Raw genomic sequence first — 16661 nt, 5'->3', positions numbered from 1 at the left:
TAAATCTAAATCAGAAGAAAAATGGAGGTGAACCATTTCAAACCAATGTCATTATATTAACAACATAAATAAAAGACCTGATCACTTAATCAAGTTAAGAATTTTTCTTGGATTTTCCTGATTCATTCCCTACAACTATTTTGTCAGCAGATCCTCCTGAGTCTTTTACAAGTTGATTAATGTAGATTTTCTAATTGATCTTTTGTCAAGTAATGTCCAAGGGGTGACGAGCAAATGAAAGTTTTCTCTGTTTCCGAGACTGAGATTGGAAAGTGTGCATACAGGCATTACTTGGTCGAATGTTTCCTCCAATTGATATCAAATATAACTTGTAACATCCTTGTGTGTGTTTCATCAAGTTATGTTTCTTTCTGTTTGATCAGTGTCCAAGCTGTAGAGCAAGACAGATTCCACTATGGCCTTAAAAATGTATCCTTTTAGATTGGCAAAAGCAATGACTTCGAGATGGTCTGCAGATGATTTCCAGATGGTCTTGCTTTTGCATATTTTATTGTCCTTTTCCACTGATTAGACATTATTGCTGGCCAGAGATAGGTTGTTTTATAAGTAAATTTCTTAAATCTGTTCAATGCATAGCAATGTGTAAAACAGGCATTTACTGAAGATGACAATGTTTTTTTACTAAAAATACAATTATTTCCCCATATTATCTCTACCTAAAAAGTTATGTTTTGGTTTGTATATAGTTTAGCATCCGCATCACTCAGTTATACATAATAATCATTTTCTTTTTCCTCAGTAATGACAAACATTTAATTTCAGAGGATTATTATTATTATTATCATCAGTAAATAGCATGTGTGCCCCCTCAACGTACCTAATCCTGACCAACCTGACAAGCAGCCAAATCCGCCCCCTACACTGTTGAGATCCTTAGATGCCAGGAAGCCTTCCACTCTAATAGTTACTTCCTTTGGACTGTTAGACTTTGGAGTTCCTTCCCTATTTCCTGCTTCTCTTACTATACTGACATGCAGAAGTTTGAATCTAATGTGAACAAACATCTTGCTACTCAACTCCACACAATTCTCTGTTAGACATGATCCCAAGTAGTAACTCCTTACATCCAAGTGGCAATACATCTCTTTTAAGGTGAAAAAGAGTTAAAACTTATAAAAATTGATGTAGAAAGCCTTCTAGAATTTTCATAGGCTTCAACTAATATAGTAATATTAAGTTTTTCCTTTGTATGATCTGTTTTCTCCACATCAGACATGGGTGGCACATTAGCCATGCTGATACAAAGTGACTTTCTCAGTGATATTCTATCCCTTCCGTTTGTTTTGATGTGCGATTGGTTGAGGTCATCCTTAACTGAGTAAATTAAAAATCTTTTTCGGCCTGCTTTTTCTTCGATTGCCCTCAATTGAAATGTGTGTACATGTGTTTATCTAACTAGAGCTTGGTTGAAAATGTTCATACCATTGTAGGTGGTTTCAACTCTGACTCGAGTCTTGGCACATTTATCTTCAATGATAAAGAGTAAGAACCAATTCTATCATCAAGATATACACCATAAATCCACCAGACCATCATCCAGTCATTCTTCTGCATTCTTGGAACAACCAAGTTTCTGAAAGTTTCACATTCACTCACATGTAACACAGCACTATGGACGTAGCTATTGTAAACTTGATCTCGACGGGTTAAGATGAAATTTTACGCAACTGAAACAAAAGATTGTCAAATTTAGTTATCTTCCCTATTTTACAAGATGAGAAAAAACTCAGACAAAATATATTTTTATAGACATTTTAAAATGGTTCTTATCCAGAATTTACCCTATATTAAAAAAACAAAAATAAAGAATGATCTGTATGATGTACATACCAGTGACGAAATGAAAAATATCATATTCCAAAAATCACATAAATTGATCAAGTAGTCTTATTTTTAAACAAGAAAATAAAATTTTATGAGTAACCGAAGAATGGTTGTTTTGTTAACCATTTTGAAAACTATCTAAAAAACAAAAATAAAGGAAGATAACTCAACATAATTCAAACTTGTGAGCTGTATGTATGCCTATGAATTACCATTAATTGCTTAAAAATAATTTTCTTTATAAAATTATAACTATTTGATCAATTTACATGGTTTTTGTAATATATTTTTGTTTCATCATAGGTATGTACATCATACAGATTGTTCTTAATTTTTGTTTCTTAATACAAAGGGAATTTTGGACAAGAACCTTTTTAAAATTGTAAAAGTATATAGTTTTTAATTAAAAAAAAATATTTTTGTGCATTTTTAAAGTAATGTCATAGTATTAACACAATATATTAGTAGCTGATTTTTTAAGTTATTTTTTTCCATTACTTGTTTAATGTATAACAACATTTAATTGTTTCTGATAGTTTAAAAAAAAAATAATAGCAAAAATTATTTCAAATTTTTGTTTAGAATTTTGGAGAATACAATTGATGAAATTGAAATTCATACTAAAATTGATTGAAAAATTCAATTTTTCCTTTTTTTGAGATTAAACACTGTTTTTATTGTGAAATTTTTAATATTTTTATTTTATTTTAATTAAAACCAAAAGATGAAGCAAAGTCCACTTCAATAAGTGAAGTCACGACTAACTCCAACCAGCCAACCATCATTCAGATCCCGGAAAGTTTATTACCAATGTTTTTACCAAAAAAAGATCCCATAAAACTTGGTAAGTTTATACTTTTAATTTTTATTCTATGATTTCTTTCACTGATTAATTTGACTAGTAAAAATATGTGCCTGGAGCACGCATATATTAGCAAGTATCAAATTTTTCCCAATAGTCAATCATATTTTTATATTCATTGATTAGCGAATTATATTTATTAATCACCTCCATAGGTATTAATAATCACCTCCATAGGTATTAATTAACTGATTATATTTATTAATTAGTTTAATATAAAAATTTAGATTTATTGATTGGATCTAAAAGAAAGAGCAATAAAGGCTTAGTCAAAGATATGTTAGTTTGTAAATCAATTTCTTAAAGCTGTCCAATGCATGACAGCGTGTAAAACTGATGTTAAACTGAATTTGATGATGATTAATGTATTGTATAAAGTAGGGGTCTCCAAACTATGGCTCACGGTCCAGATCTGGCCTACCAAAGTCTTTAATCTGGCAAGTAGAGCTCTTATAGAAAACATAAAAAAAAATCAGGAAAATTGTAAAAAATGGAAATGTGCGAAAATAGTGTGGTTTTTCTTTTTGTTAAAAAAAATGAGGTTTTGGAGAACCAGTTTCACTAAAAAGCAAAGCTAATCAGCAAAACAGTATGAAACACATCCAGCTCATTTTTTTTTATTTTGGCCTGCGTAGCTCCAAAAAGTCAGTTTGAAAACTTTGGAGACCCCTAATATAAAGGGCAATTGTATGTGTAAATATTTGTATATCCAACTAAAAATTAAAAGCTACTAACCAAAGATCAATAAAGTTTATATTTTTGTCATTGGTATTGCTCCAGCTGTATAAGATCTAAAATTTAGAAAAAAAAAAGTATTTATGTTTTAAAGTTAAACTGGTTCCGGTTTTGTTGTGGGGAGGGGTCTACTAATTTGCACATTTTCTAATTATCTATTAATTTAGAAAGAAATTACAGATTCATCTATATTTATATATAAAGTAATAGTGTTCGTGCCTGTGTGTACAACTCTCCTACAGTTCAAACCACTGGATTGATTATGACCAAACCTGGCATAATGATGGTCTCCCACCTAGGTACGGTGCAAACCATTTTGCAGGTTCAAAGGTCAAGATTATAGCCTATGTATATATATTCTCCTACAGCCGACACCACTGGACTGATCATGACCAGACCTGACATGAGGATGGTCTTCAACCTAGGAATAGTGCACACCATTTTTCGAGGTTAAGGTCATATTTGTTGCAGCTCTTACAACATCCACTTACTGCAAGGCTGCCCGCAAAGTGGATACCTGAGCATACAGCAAAGTTCCGCGTGAAGAGCAAGTATCTTTGCTAGTTTTTCAGTACAGAAAATATGGCAACTTTTTTTCCTTTGCAAATTAAAATTTCAGTAGATGATAATCTGGATTTTATTTATCGGAATTATTTGATGAGTCTATAATGAAGCAAGGATTGCTTACTCCCTAATCGTAATCCCCTTCTGAACTGGTACTGCTTGATGAATCTATGGTAAAGCATGTGTTGCTTAATCTCCAACCACACCTCCTATTTAGTTTTTATGTTCCCAGACAATGCTGTGCTAGTCAATTATATTCATTGATTAACTGATAATATTTATTAGCAAATTATATTTATTGATTGGCTAATAATATTTAGTAGGAAATTATATTTATTGATTGGCAAGTTATGCTTATCAATCACTTTTTAATATTTATTGATTAACAAATTATGTATCTATGTGAAAGAGACTAGAAAAAAGAAATCTTCCCCCTACTAGATTGCGGTCCTGGATATGACCTAAAACTATATCCGATGGTGAGGCCTCACCTTGCGGGCCTTGGCGAGTGTGGAGCCACCCTTTAATTGCCATTGCTCCCAGGTCCACTCTGACCCAGAGTGGTAGTACCTAATAGGGTCCCAACTATGGATTAAATAGAATCTGACTTAAAAACAAATATACTCCATTAAAAATCGTTCCTCAAAATCACTAGATTCGGCATTAAATAACCTGAAAAGGGTTGATATGCCATAAAACAAAAGCAACCAACCAACCTACTAGATTGCAAAGTGGTACTTTGTCGAGGTAAGAAATGAGTGTTTTGAGTGGTTACCAGATCCCCAGATGTGGAAGCAGTATTTCGTCTTAAGACGTATCTGATTCGCATATAGGTAGAAAATTGCATCAGGAATCGGGTACTTCTAGAGCAGTAGAATGATGCAACCATTTTCCAGCAACCTTAGCAACACACATTTTTTTTATTTTAGATTTGGAGTGAAATTTAATCCTAGGAGCTTGTCAAAAAAGGGCTCCCTCAAAGAGAGAGCTATTCATTTAAATTGGAATAAAATTGGTGGTGTAAGTAGATGTGTTTAACGGTTACAAGCCACATTTTTTCCCATTGCACCACCTACTCTAAATCAAAAGAGAAAAAAATCAACAAGATATTAATCACTAATACTCTTTGAAGTGTTACCATAGGCAGCTGTATTTTCTCCATAGATGTCAACAAATGATTTTGAGGATCATTAATGAAAATCAGAGAGTTGGGCCTAGAATAGGTAAGGTGTGCTGGCATTGATATTATGTGCTTTAGACTTCTGCTCATCAACAATTGCCTATTAACAACAAATTAACGTATCAGTGAGAAATGGTTTGATGCTTGAGAAGACATTTCCAGACATTCCATAGCTAACAAGTGTGTGAAACAACTCTTTGTGTCAAACTTATCAAAAGCCTTCAACATGTCAAGCTATTCCTCTAGAAACAGAGCTTCCATTGAAAAATTCACTGATTGTATGCCATATTTCAGTGAATACATCAACAATTGATCTTGCAGGATGAAATCCATATTATTTGTCACTAAGTATATTGCTTTCATTAAAGTGATTGACAACTTGGTTTATCACAGATTCAAGCAACTTATGATACACAGGAAACCAATTGGTTTATACTGAAATTTAAAAAAAAAAAAGACATGACATTCATCCTAGGTGGGTTAAAAGAGGAAGTATCATGAGAATATTAAACCCCAGTCATATGTATATCCTCGTCAGAAGAGATGATGATATTAGGTTTTAGTAGTTCTTGAAGAGAGATGTTAAGTATTCCTACATACAGCATCTGGTATTCCTAAATGGTTAACCATCTTGTACTGATTAGCCTTAACATTGCTTTTCTGTGATCTAACTAGAATTATACTTTACTGAGATGAAGAAAAATGATCACCAGTATTTTTAAGCCTTTCTACAACAATTGAATAGTTTTGTAAGGATAGGAGCAAGTTCCAGCAACAGATTTTTAAGCACAATGACTGCAACGTTGTCAGCATCAGTTGTCTAGTTGTTTAACAACATCCTGAATATATGGATATCATTTAGAGTATTTTCAGTCGTATGGAGAAGATCTGAAAATATTTGCAAAACATTTAACTTTGACAGACACTGAGAAGTTGTTCATTAATAAAGGTTAGAATCTTGCATCTAATTTGTTTTTTATCCTATAAAACTCTTGAGAACCAAGTTTGTTCAACAAGTCTGGATTTAACATGTTGGACAAAAAACCTTTATCACCTCTTATCCTTTAACAGCTGTTTAGCAAGATTTGTGTGTGATAGGCTTCCATCAATTCTGCAAAAACAGTTGTCTTTTCAATAAATTTTGGGTCGTTAGGATTTTCGGGTGGTGATTGAATAACTTTGTGTAGTTTCTGTATTCTTAAATATCCCAGAAATTTCATCTGCCACAATTCAAATTTTGATTTTGATCCGTTAAAGTAAAGTCAGTTGCTGGGCCCATAATCTCTCGAGGGTAAAGTCATTCTTGAAATAGAAAAGTGTAGTTGTCTTTCCCCGCCTCCCAAAAATAGCATAGATCCAGTCAGCTTTTCCAGGAAAAAACTAATACAGTCAGGATCAGCATATTGTGGTTTTCTTGTCAAGATGAAAAGTTATCACTGAAGAATTCAAAGAGATTCAGTCTATTTTATAAAACGATTCTGGCATCTGATTGGTTCGTTCATATTACCCATGATTATAAATGCAATCGTCCCAATATTTATGATCGTACCCTTTTTATTATGCTAAAAAATATTGCAATAGTTTCCTATAACCTGTTTGCATTATTATGAAATCTTGTTTGATTTGTTCTGGTATTTTTGTCAGTTTCCAGCCACCAAAAGTTTTGATCTTGGTCATCTAGTGGTTGGTGGGGTTGAACTGCTGTGGAAGCTGAAATTATAAAATGTTTCAAAAACCTTTTTGTTTTCAAGATCCATTTAATATGCAGGATATCTTCATATCTTAACCTGTGTTTTTATTTTTCAGCATATGTGTAGTGGAATTTGAACGTGACATTTGTATATGAACAAGACTGTCTTTTTCTTTTAGGTCTTAAAACATATGAGCATGATTTGGACCATCTGCGATGTAGCAAGTGTCAGTTTCAATCGTATTACCCACAACAATTGCAGGAACATTTGTTGACAGAACACACGGAGAGTGTTGAGAAATGTAAATGTTGTACATATGTATCGTTAGATAAAACAGAGTTATTAAACCACTTCAAAGTAAGTTACAGTTTTCTTTCCCTTTTATCTTTTTTTTCTCACGGAGTTATCTGGTGTTGTTTGCACTTTTTATAAAAATATTAATAATGGTGAATATAAAAAAATGATGTGTTACATTAAAAAGCTTAGTGAAAAATCAGCAGCTGCATTATCATCACCAGCAGCAGTAATAATAATAGTAGTAGTTTAACATCCGTTTTACATGCTGGCATGTGTTGAACGGTTTATAGAAATTCACTTCTCAGGTAATCTATTTCTGACCAGCCCTTTATTTATCCCTTTTTCTCTAAAGTCCATTTTTATTACTTCCTCCCATGTTTTCTTTAACCTTTCATTATGAACTGGACCTGCTCTCCCAACTGTTTTGCATCTACTGACCCAAGAACTCTCATTCATTCTTTTAATGTGGCCATACTATCAAAGTTTCCTGTTCTTCACACATCTCCCTATACTATCCTCTTCTGCCATTACTAACCAGCAGAGCATTACCATTATCGACAAATAGAAAAATCTATCGGGCATGTCATGCAGTGTGATGATGCACGAAAGTGATACCTGGCTAGTGAAGGTTGAGGACATGCATTGCATGGAGAGAAATGATATGATAAATGCATAATGCAAGTTGTAGCGATAGGCTTGGACCTGATGACCTCAGAGGAAGATTAAATTTGGACAGTATAGGGAAATGTGTGCAGAACAGGAGACTTTATTGGTTTGGTCACATCGAAAGAATGGATAAACGCTTTTGGTTTAGTAGTTAAAGTAGCAGGGTCAGTTGGCAGAGAAGGCTGAGGAAAACCTGGGAGAGAGTGATAAAGATGGGTTTGAATAGAAGGATAAATAAAGACCTGACCAGAGATAGGTTTAGTAAGGAAGTTAATTTCTAAAAGCTCTCCAACACATGTCAGCACGTAAAACGGATGTTAAACTAAATATAATGAGTAAATATTAATTTCATTTTTACCCTTGAATCCCAACTTTATTATCACTACTACTATTACTACTACCACTACTACTACTACTACTCATTTTCAGTTCTTACACCAGTCATTACCACTCAGTTACCCTTGAATCTGGATGACAGCAAGATTTTCCAGATTTCTGATACACTAATGGTTATTTTCTCACTAAGCATTCTCACATAAGTTGTTATCAGTGATCATCTCTCACGGCTACAAATGAGTTTCCTGGATTTCAAGTGGCAACAAATTTCTTCATCGTTCTACCACCATTGTAAGTGATTTGGTGTTTTCGCAATGACCCATTACACTGGAAACCACTGTGAATTATCTTGGTTTTATGAGAGTCTCTTTATTGCCACTAATTGGGGAAACACCTTCAGTCTGCTATCGGCCTGCCAGGTGAGGAGGATATCCAATAAAATTTCCTGATATTTGTAATAGATACTTTCTTAACTTTTTTCAATCAATATGGTTAACTCATTTGCTTTTTTTTTTTGGTTGTTTCAACTCATTTTCTGCTTCTGATTTTCAAAAAAATCATGAATTGTTGTTAGGTTTTATGGCATGCTAACAATTGTTGGGTCATTTTATACTGAAACCGTCCATGTTTTTTGTATGCGATTAACTTGCACATTAATTTGAATTTGAAGCGATTTTTGTTGCATAAATCACTTGGTTACCCATTTAGTACTGGCCAAGTTCAAAAATGCTTAACTTTCATAATCTTATGAGAACCAGTGTGTCAATGTCATTTTAGAAGATATAAAGAAGATCATAAAAAAATGCAAGTCTTATTTTTTTTTTTTTTTTAAAGAAATGCTAAATTAACTCTTTGCTTTTTTTTTTTTTTTTTTTGTCAGGAAAATCACCCACGTTGTATTTGTCAAGTTTGCGACTTTACATCGGAATATTCTTACATCATACGACGGCATATGATGCGTCATAATGCGACTGGTTCTACATGTGAACTCTGTGGAAAAACATATAAAGTGAGTGTTGTGAATTTTTTTTTTTAGACAGGGTTGTTTTGTAATTTTAAATATCAATTTCCTTATTTCAATTTTTTTATATCACAAGTTTTAAAAGAAAGTTTTAACATTTAAACAGGGTTAAAGATTTTTATTTGCCATAACATTTTTCTTATTTTGTAATGTAATGTGATTTTTTTTTTACTTTTAACTAATCGTTTTGATAACGGTTATTTCACTTAAAACAAATTCCACTTTTTAAAACTGAATTATTTTCACTTTGTTTTCATTGCAACACACCGTAACAAGAAATCCTTCTAGACTGAGTTCGCTTAAACTGGTTTTCACATACTTCTTTGTCTGCCCGATTACATTTTCCTGTTTTTATTCGTTCTTTTACTTTCAAGTTAGCAGCTGTGTCCAAACCCAACTTCATCTCCACCTGGGCAATGCCGAGTACCCATGCTACTTCATTTATAAAGCGTAGAACTGGATTCCGGAATATGAGAATTTTTAGAGCTCAGTCAATCAGAATAGACAGACTTAATCGAGGGATCCTTTATTATTTATGAATCGGAAATTGGAAAGATTATGTTAAGTCCATGTATATATGAGCCAGTTATAGTCGGTGTAATCACAAAATCTGTGGAATGTGTAGAATTTGTTCCGATGACAACTGGTAGCAGTGGTAGGACTAAATATTTAGAGAGAAAAGTAGGGACTCCTTCCTCTAAAGATGTTGCGATTGTGGTGTTGCTCGTAGGATTGCAAACCTACAATACTTTGGTCCAGAGGGGAATTTTTGTGGTTACTTTATTAATATAGAGATTAGACTTAATGAAAAAAAAAATACATAAAAATCTTTATGATATACATACTTGCCACGGAATGAAGAAGACACATGCGAAAAATTACATAAATTGATCAATTAGTTTTTTTTTAACTAGAAAATCAAAATTCATAATTTTTAACCATTAAAGAATTTTTAATTAAATTCCTGAACGTAAATAAGTTCTTGATGAGCCGTTCTATATAAGTTATCAAATTTACCAAATTTTCATTACTAATGAATACTATGTTGTCCAATTTCTACTGTACACTCTTTAACCCTTATCCTTGAGTGGCCTCTTGGCCTTGATAAGTGGTGAAGCCTATGTAAAAAAAAACTAAAAAACAAAAGAAAACAAGATCTAGGTAGCTGGATTGAATTGTTACTCTTGAATTTTAAAACAAAATGATGAATCCCGGACTCCGTCTCATTTCTTCATAAAATTTTATTTTCTAGATTAGTTTACACAATTTTTGGAATATGACATCTTTGTTCCGTAACGAGTATTTACATCATAAAGATTTTTCTGTATTTTTTTTTTTTAGTTAGTGTAATTCTAAATAAGCACCAACGCATTTATCCACTGAGCCATACGTATCTTGGGGGACAATTTAAAATTGGACTTGTATCTCTTTTTTACTTATCTAGTTAAATCTGTATTTCTATTGACCCATTATCATATGCAATAAAAAGAGCAAAATAATGTTCAGTACCGACATAATCTGATTTTTGATTTCTTTCTTCTCTCCAGGACCAATACATCTTAAAGATGCACGTTAAAATGGTCCATCTTCCAGCAGAAGTCTTATATGAATGTACTGTGTGTGCCAAAAAGTTTACCAGAAAAGCTCATCTCAAACGGCATCTCCGGATACATGATCCTGAAAAGCCATACAAATGTCCAAGCTGTGATTACAGGTATGACCCCCCCCCCTTTTAATCTATAATTTTTGATTCTTTATTCCAATGTCTTAACTATCTGAAAATTACACAATGATTCCTTAATTTGTGAGGTTTTCATCTAACATATGAAGTTATTTTGTTGGATTTCGAGACCCAAACAACTATCTAATTATTCATTTTCCAAAAGCATTTATATGTTGCTACACATTCATGAGCATGTTTCGGTTAACTAGTTACAAGTAACTAGAGACCTCTTCAGGTGATACTACTTATACAAAAGTAGAGTCCATAGATTATGGATTCTACTTTTGTATAAGCAATATCACTTGAAGAGGTCTCTAGTTACTTGTAACTACTTGACCGAAACATGCTCATGAATGTGTAGTGAATGTAAAACTAATAAAAAGTATATCCGGCCCTACTTCAGTATTGAGCATTCTTGTATGAATCTTGTTAAAATTCATTGGTTGCTTCATCTCTTAAAAATATTAACCTGGATTAATTTATATATATATATATATATATATATATATATATATATATATATATATATATATATATATATATATGAGACTACCCATGACTCGTTGGGCCAGTATATGTTATAGCTAGCTATTGAATAGTATACAGAATTATTGAATAAATGCGCAAAAACAAACATGGCGACCAGTGTAACAATACGGAATACATTGGATAATAAATCTCTTAACATCATTGCCCTTAGATTAAATAAAAAAATTTTAAATAAGAGGCGTGTAATCTATTGAGAAAAATTGAAAAAAAAATGAGAAGAAAAATAGAATACAAGGAGGGAGTGTGCATTGTACAGGTCCACCCTATTTTTTTTTGTATGTGTTAACAGCCTTAAAAATATCAGGAAATAATAATTAGCTGATTAAGTAATATTTAACGATGACACCTTTTCAAAGCAAATCTTAAAAACAAAAATATCCCCCCCCTTCCCTAACACATTTTGAAGTGTTTTTATGCATTTTTAAAATAGTTGGAATTTATGAATCCCCCCTCCATCCCCCCCTTTGCGCCACTAAACTTGAAAAAAAAATGCTAACGATTACATGTCTTGTTTACTTATACATTGCCAAAAAGTGGGTGCTCATTTTACGTTCAATTTATATAGGAAACTGATTCCCCACTTTAAAATGTTAAATTTTTATTATCTTTTATAAATTCCTTCTTTTATATTATCTTTAAAAGCTATTGGGATGTATTAGCCAAAAAAAAGTAGATTTTGATTTCTTTTTAGGAAGTAAACTATGTTGGGTTCGTTGATAGCAGAATGTGAATTAATTTGATTTGTCAGTTCCTATCAGCAGCGTTTATAAATAGAATCTCCAACTTTTAGGGAGCATACCCCATTAGATATCAAAAATATTGCAGCAGTAGACTGCAATGCATTGTGCACTAAGTCACTGTTGGGAGGTATGTGAAGCTTCCTCATGGTGCACTCTGGTGAATCCCTAATTCCTAATTAGAACAGGCAATCAATCGATTTGATTGAAAAATAGGTGATTTCACTGCTTTCGATGATATTAAAAGTATTGGAAGTGTGGAACATTTGTTGATCCTCATTCAATCCCAGGCAATGTCGGGTCTCCCTGCTAGTATTAGGTATATTAGATTAATAAAATTTTTTTTAAATATTTGATTTAAATAAGGAGACTTTTGGATTGTTTTTCTTTTTTTTTTTTTTTTTTAATTTTTTTATGAGTAGTAAGACATTTAACCACCTTTTTCCGCCGGGATAACAAGATTTTGGAACCACCTTTTCCCACTAGGGTAACAAGACTTTGGAACCACCTTTTCTTTAGGATCTTTTTATGGGGATAACAAGATTTTTGGACCACTTTGATTTGGTAAAGCTAACATAACTTTTGGACTTCCATTTTTTTGGTGGAAGTAACAAGATTTTCAGATTATCCTTTTTCGATCACTTTTTTGTAGGGGAGTAACTTTCACACCATTTTTTTTTTATTTTGTTAATTACAAGACTTTTCCCTCCTCTATCGAATATGTGTAGTATGTAACTGTCACATTTGTATTCCCATTTTATACTAATTATATACAATGATTTGTCTTTCAGGGGTTGTGAGCGATCAGACATCTCGAAACACATTCTTATTCATGATGATCCAAAACATATTTGTGAAGAATGTGGCAAAGCTTTTCGACATATCAAGAACAAAGAATTACATGTAAAAAGGTGCGTTTTTCTTTCTCTTTTCTTTCTTGTCAACTTTAAAGAGGAAAGACCCTTTTTATCAACTCTATTCACTCATTTAATCGACAAAAAAAAAAAAAAATGACAAACAACCATCTTGAATTATTAGAATTATTTCCATTACTATTGTTATCTTGTTCTTTTCACAATGTTTTGGCCAATGTTATCTCCAGTCTTTGTATGTTTAGCTTGGAAACCTATGCATAATTTGTAACTGACTCCTTTATTTTATCTGTCGGGGTAAATTGTTCTCATTCTGTCAGCCATGATTGAGCAGAAGTATTAATTCATGCTATCTTTAGTTATTATTGTTTTGAACCTATGCCTTCCTGTACTGTTGTATACTTTTACATGGAACTCACACATATATGTTGCAAAGGAAACCAAAACAAAGAGTAACTCAACTCACTTTTTTGTGTTCTAGCAACAATATTTATTTCCTCATTTTCCTGCCACACGTGACTTCTTGTTATGGTTGCAACATCTTTCATGTGATCGTCCCTCTAATGTGCTCTCTCTCCTTTATATAGTCTTTTCCCTTACAGTGATGTCATTTCGCATTTCGTATTTGCTTATCCACGCTCTGTTACACTCCAGAATATTTTCACTTGAAGCTGATTTTTAAAGAACATATTTAACCATTGCACTACGGGTGTAAAATAGCAATTGTTAACACTGAAAAAAATAGCAAGAAGCATCATTTGATGGAACATACACAAAAAATTTATGAACTGCACTGAACATCAGCTGGAGGAAACACCCAATCAAGAAATGCCTGTATCTCAGTTCCTCCTATCGGTAAATGAGAGAAGGCTTTATTGCTGATGTTCGATAAGTCATACTTCATGCCACCGAAACTTGGCATCTCCTCTTTGGAAATTATCCTGAGGTGTGAAAGATTGAAATGATTTGGGCATGTGAAGAGAATGGATGTCAACCTTTGGCAACACAGAATGTTGTACTTTGATGTCAGAGGCAAATACAGCAGCTGGCCAAAGAAGCAAAGGCTGAACAACATCAAAGCACTTGGTTGATAATCGTAATGCCTGGTGAGCTGTCATCAGCACCAACAGTAACATGACAAGGTGTTCAACCCTCGTAGCTGGGAACAGAAGACGTCAAACTGTGCAGTTATTGTTGTAATGTTAGAAGAATTCTTCATCTGATTGATTGATAACAAAACTCATATTTTTCATTTATGTTAATCCCATGCTCCTGTGGAGTCTGTAATAATGGATTTTTGTCTCCACTTGGAACAATTACAGGTTTGGTTTACGTGAACAGCAATTTTACAGAGAACAATGTGCAGAGCGTCTGCCCATTACATCATCAGCATACCTTTCGGTTGATTACAGATGACTTCTAATGTAAAGACAAATTTTGCAACAATGTGATTTTACGACCCTACACACAATAACTAAACTATCTAAGCCACCATTCTCCCACTTTGCTTTGGATTGATGAAATGCCATAATGACTCATAGATGTCAATATTTTAGAAAATTGTACTGATGTTCCAAGAAACTTGCTTAAATGTCATTCTCATAATGTTTCAGTCGATGTAACCTCCAACCTTCTTTAGGTGTATTTTTGTGTCAAACTCTGGAATCTTTGTGTCAAACTTTGGAATCTGCATGGACTTCCAAACAGAACCTTTTGTTATATTATAACCGGTAGGAGTTGTCTCTAGATGCCTATTTATTTGCTTGGTGTGTTTTTTTATTTACTTACTAGCGAGGGGTACCTGGCGTTGCCCGGGTGTTTTTCGGGGTATGTGAAAAAACCCCGAAAATGTGAAAAACAAAACGAAGCCTTCACAACGCGCAGTTGGAAAATAGTAAAGTGTTTAAAAAAAAAAAACAGTTGCGCGTTTTTGATTGACGTGACGGCGATAGGTATTCAGCAGTTATTTTGTGCGCGACAGTTTTGAATGAGGTGAATAAATCGGTTTGTTTGTTTTTAAAAATCCGCTCCCTGTTTATTCGGAGGAGCGAAATGAAAGCTACAGTCTGATATGACGAAGTCGACATTGAACAAACGTTACTTAGCTCTCATGAGACAACTGGTTTTCGGCCTGTGATTAGAGTCGAGTTTCGCTTTTTTTTATACCGAAAACCAAATGTAACACGTGCCTATGTGGGAAATGTTGAATAATTTACGTTTGAAAGTCAATAAAATTAAATAGACAGGCGAGCTCCGTGGGTAACTCTGAGATATTACAATTTATAGATGATATAAAAAGTTTTAAGAAGTTGTGAACCGAGCAAGCGCTTCTCTGAAAGAAGCCTTTTGTGGACATCGAGGAAAAGCGTACATACATACACACATGCATTTTCGCTTTTATATATATAGATTTAACTGTTTCTCATCAGTTATCAAGTTCGTGATTGTCTAGTTATGTATGGGTGTGTCAGAACATCTATATATATATGACAAACATGACGTACCTGGTTCTGTTCTGCTGCCTTTTGGAGAATTCCATCATCGATCATCTTGAGGGAGCCGATTCTGCTAACTAAAGAGGGATGCGAGATAGACTCAAGACAATGGTTGGTTTTTTATATATATATTTATTCACTCCACAGGTGTTTCTTAGCAGACTGGAGTGAACGGGCGATCTTGGACTGAGAACAAACCATCGCCCTCTTTTAAGGAGACCTTGATCTCACATTTTGCCTCTGTCATGTGTAGAAACCAACTCAAGTTAAATTACTTTCTCTAGTCAAACCGGAAGTCCTGTTACGTCAGCCCCGGTCTTGTTTGCGTGGCTTTCGGTGCAAGTTTCGATCGGTCATAGGGTTTGATGTATGTCATAAGGTGACTTTTGACCTTTCTTTGCACTTGCAAAACTCGCTAACCTACTGTTTTCCACAACTCACTCAACTATTGTCATTCTCTCAGCTAACAAATAGATATATATAAACCCGATACTGAATAATTGCTTTATACACGATTACATAACATCTTTATTTAATCCATGAGGCTAGTATGCTCTTGTTCCGTTATTCATTACATGGATTAAATAAAGGTTTTGGTTAGAAATTCTGTGCAGATTCCTGAGTTTGACAAGATACACCTAAAGATGAAAGGGATTACATCAACCGAAATATTGTGAGAATAACAATCAAGATGAGAAAAGGAGTTCAAAGAATCCAAAAAATATAAATAAAAAATTCCAAAACATGTTTGAAGATAAGTTATTTTTGTGTATGATTTTATTTTCTTGTGTTTGATCTTTCTTCTCCCCCTCCTATTTTGCAGGCACAAAGGTCAAAGGGACTATAAATGTGGTGTTTGTGATTTCTTTGGCTACACATTCACAGACATTCGAAAGCACATCGAACGCAAACATTCCGACGTCAAAACTTTAGTATGTGATAAATGTGGACAAGCCTTCCGAAATGAAACTTCATTAATTGTAAGCAATTCTTTATTCTTTATTTATGGTCAATTCATGCGGATCTTTAACACAATTTGTCATCTGATTGTTGTTCTTGTATTTCTTTTCAAGTTCCGTACATAGATT

General features: G+C 33.4%; 1 protein-coding gene across 2 annotated transcripts in view; it reads left to right on the top strand.

The window, feature by feature from the left end:
- Positions 1–16661, top strand: part of LOC145247408 (uncharacterized) — a 94466-nt gene that overhangs the window by 58677 nt on the left and 19128 nt on the right. For both annotated transcript variants that reach the window (XM_080109113.1, XM_080109114.1), the window contains exons 9-14: positions 2570–2689; positions 7056–7234; positions 9057–9185; positions 10745–10911; positions 12998–13117; positions 16397–16553. In XM_080109113.1, the coding sequence (XP_079965239.1) occupies positions 2570–2689; positions 7056–7234; positions 9057–9185; positions 10745–10911; positions 12998–13117; positions 16397–16553 (872 nt within the window). The remainder of the gene's footprint in view (positions 1–2569; positions 2690–7055; positions 7235–9056; positions 9186–10744; positions 10912–12997; positions 13118–16396; positions 16554–16661) is intronic.

Source organism: Euprymna scolopes, chromosome 25, assembly GCF_053919585.1.
Source record: "Euprymna scolopes isolate OS-2025 chromosome 25, ASM5391958v1, whole genome shotgun sequence".
Lineage (NCBI taxonomy): Eukaryota > Metazoa > Mollusca > Cephalopoda > Sepiida > Sepiolidae > Euprymna > Euprymna scolopes.
This window is presented reverse-complemented; position numbering and strand designations above follow the sequence as displayed.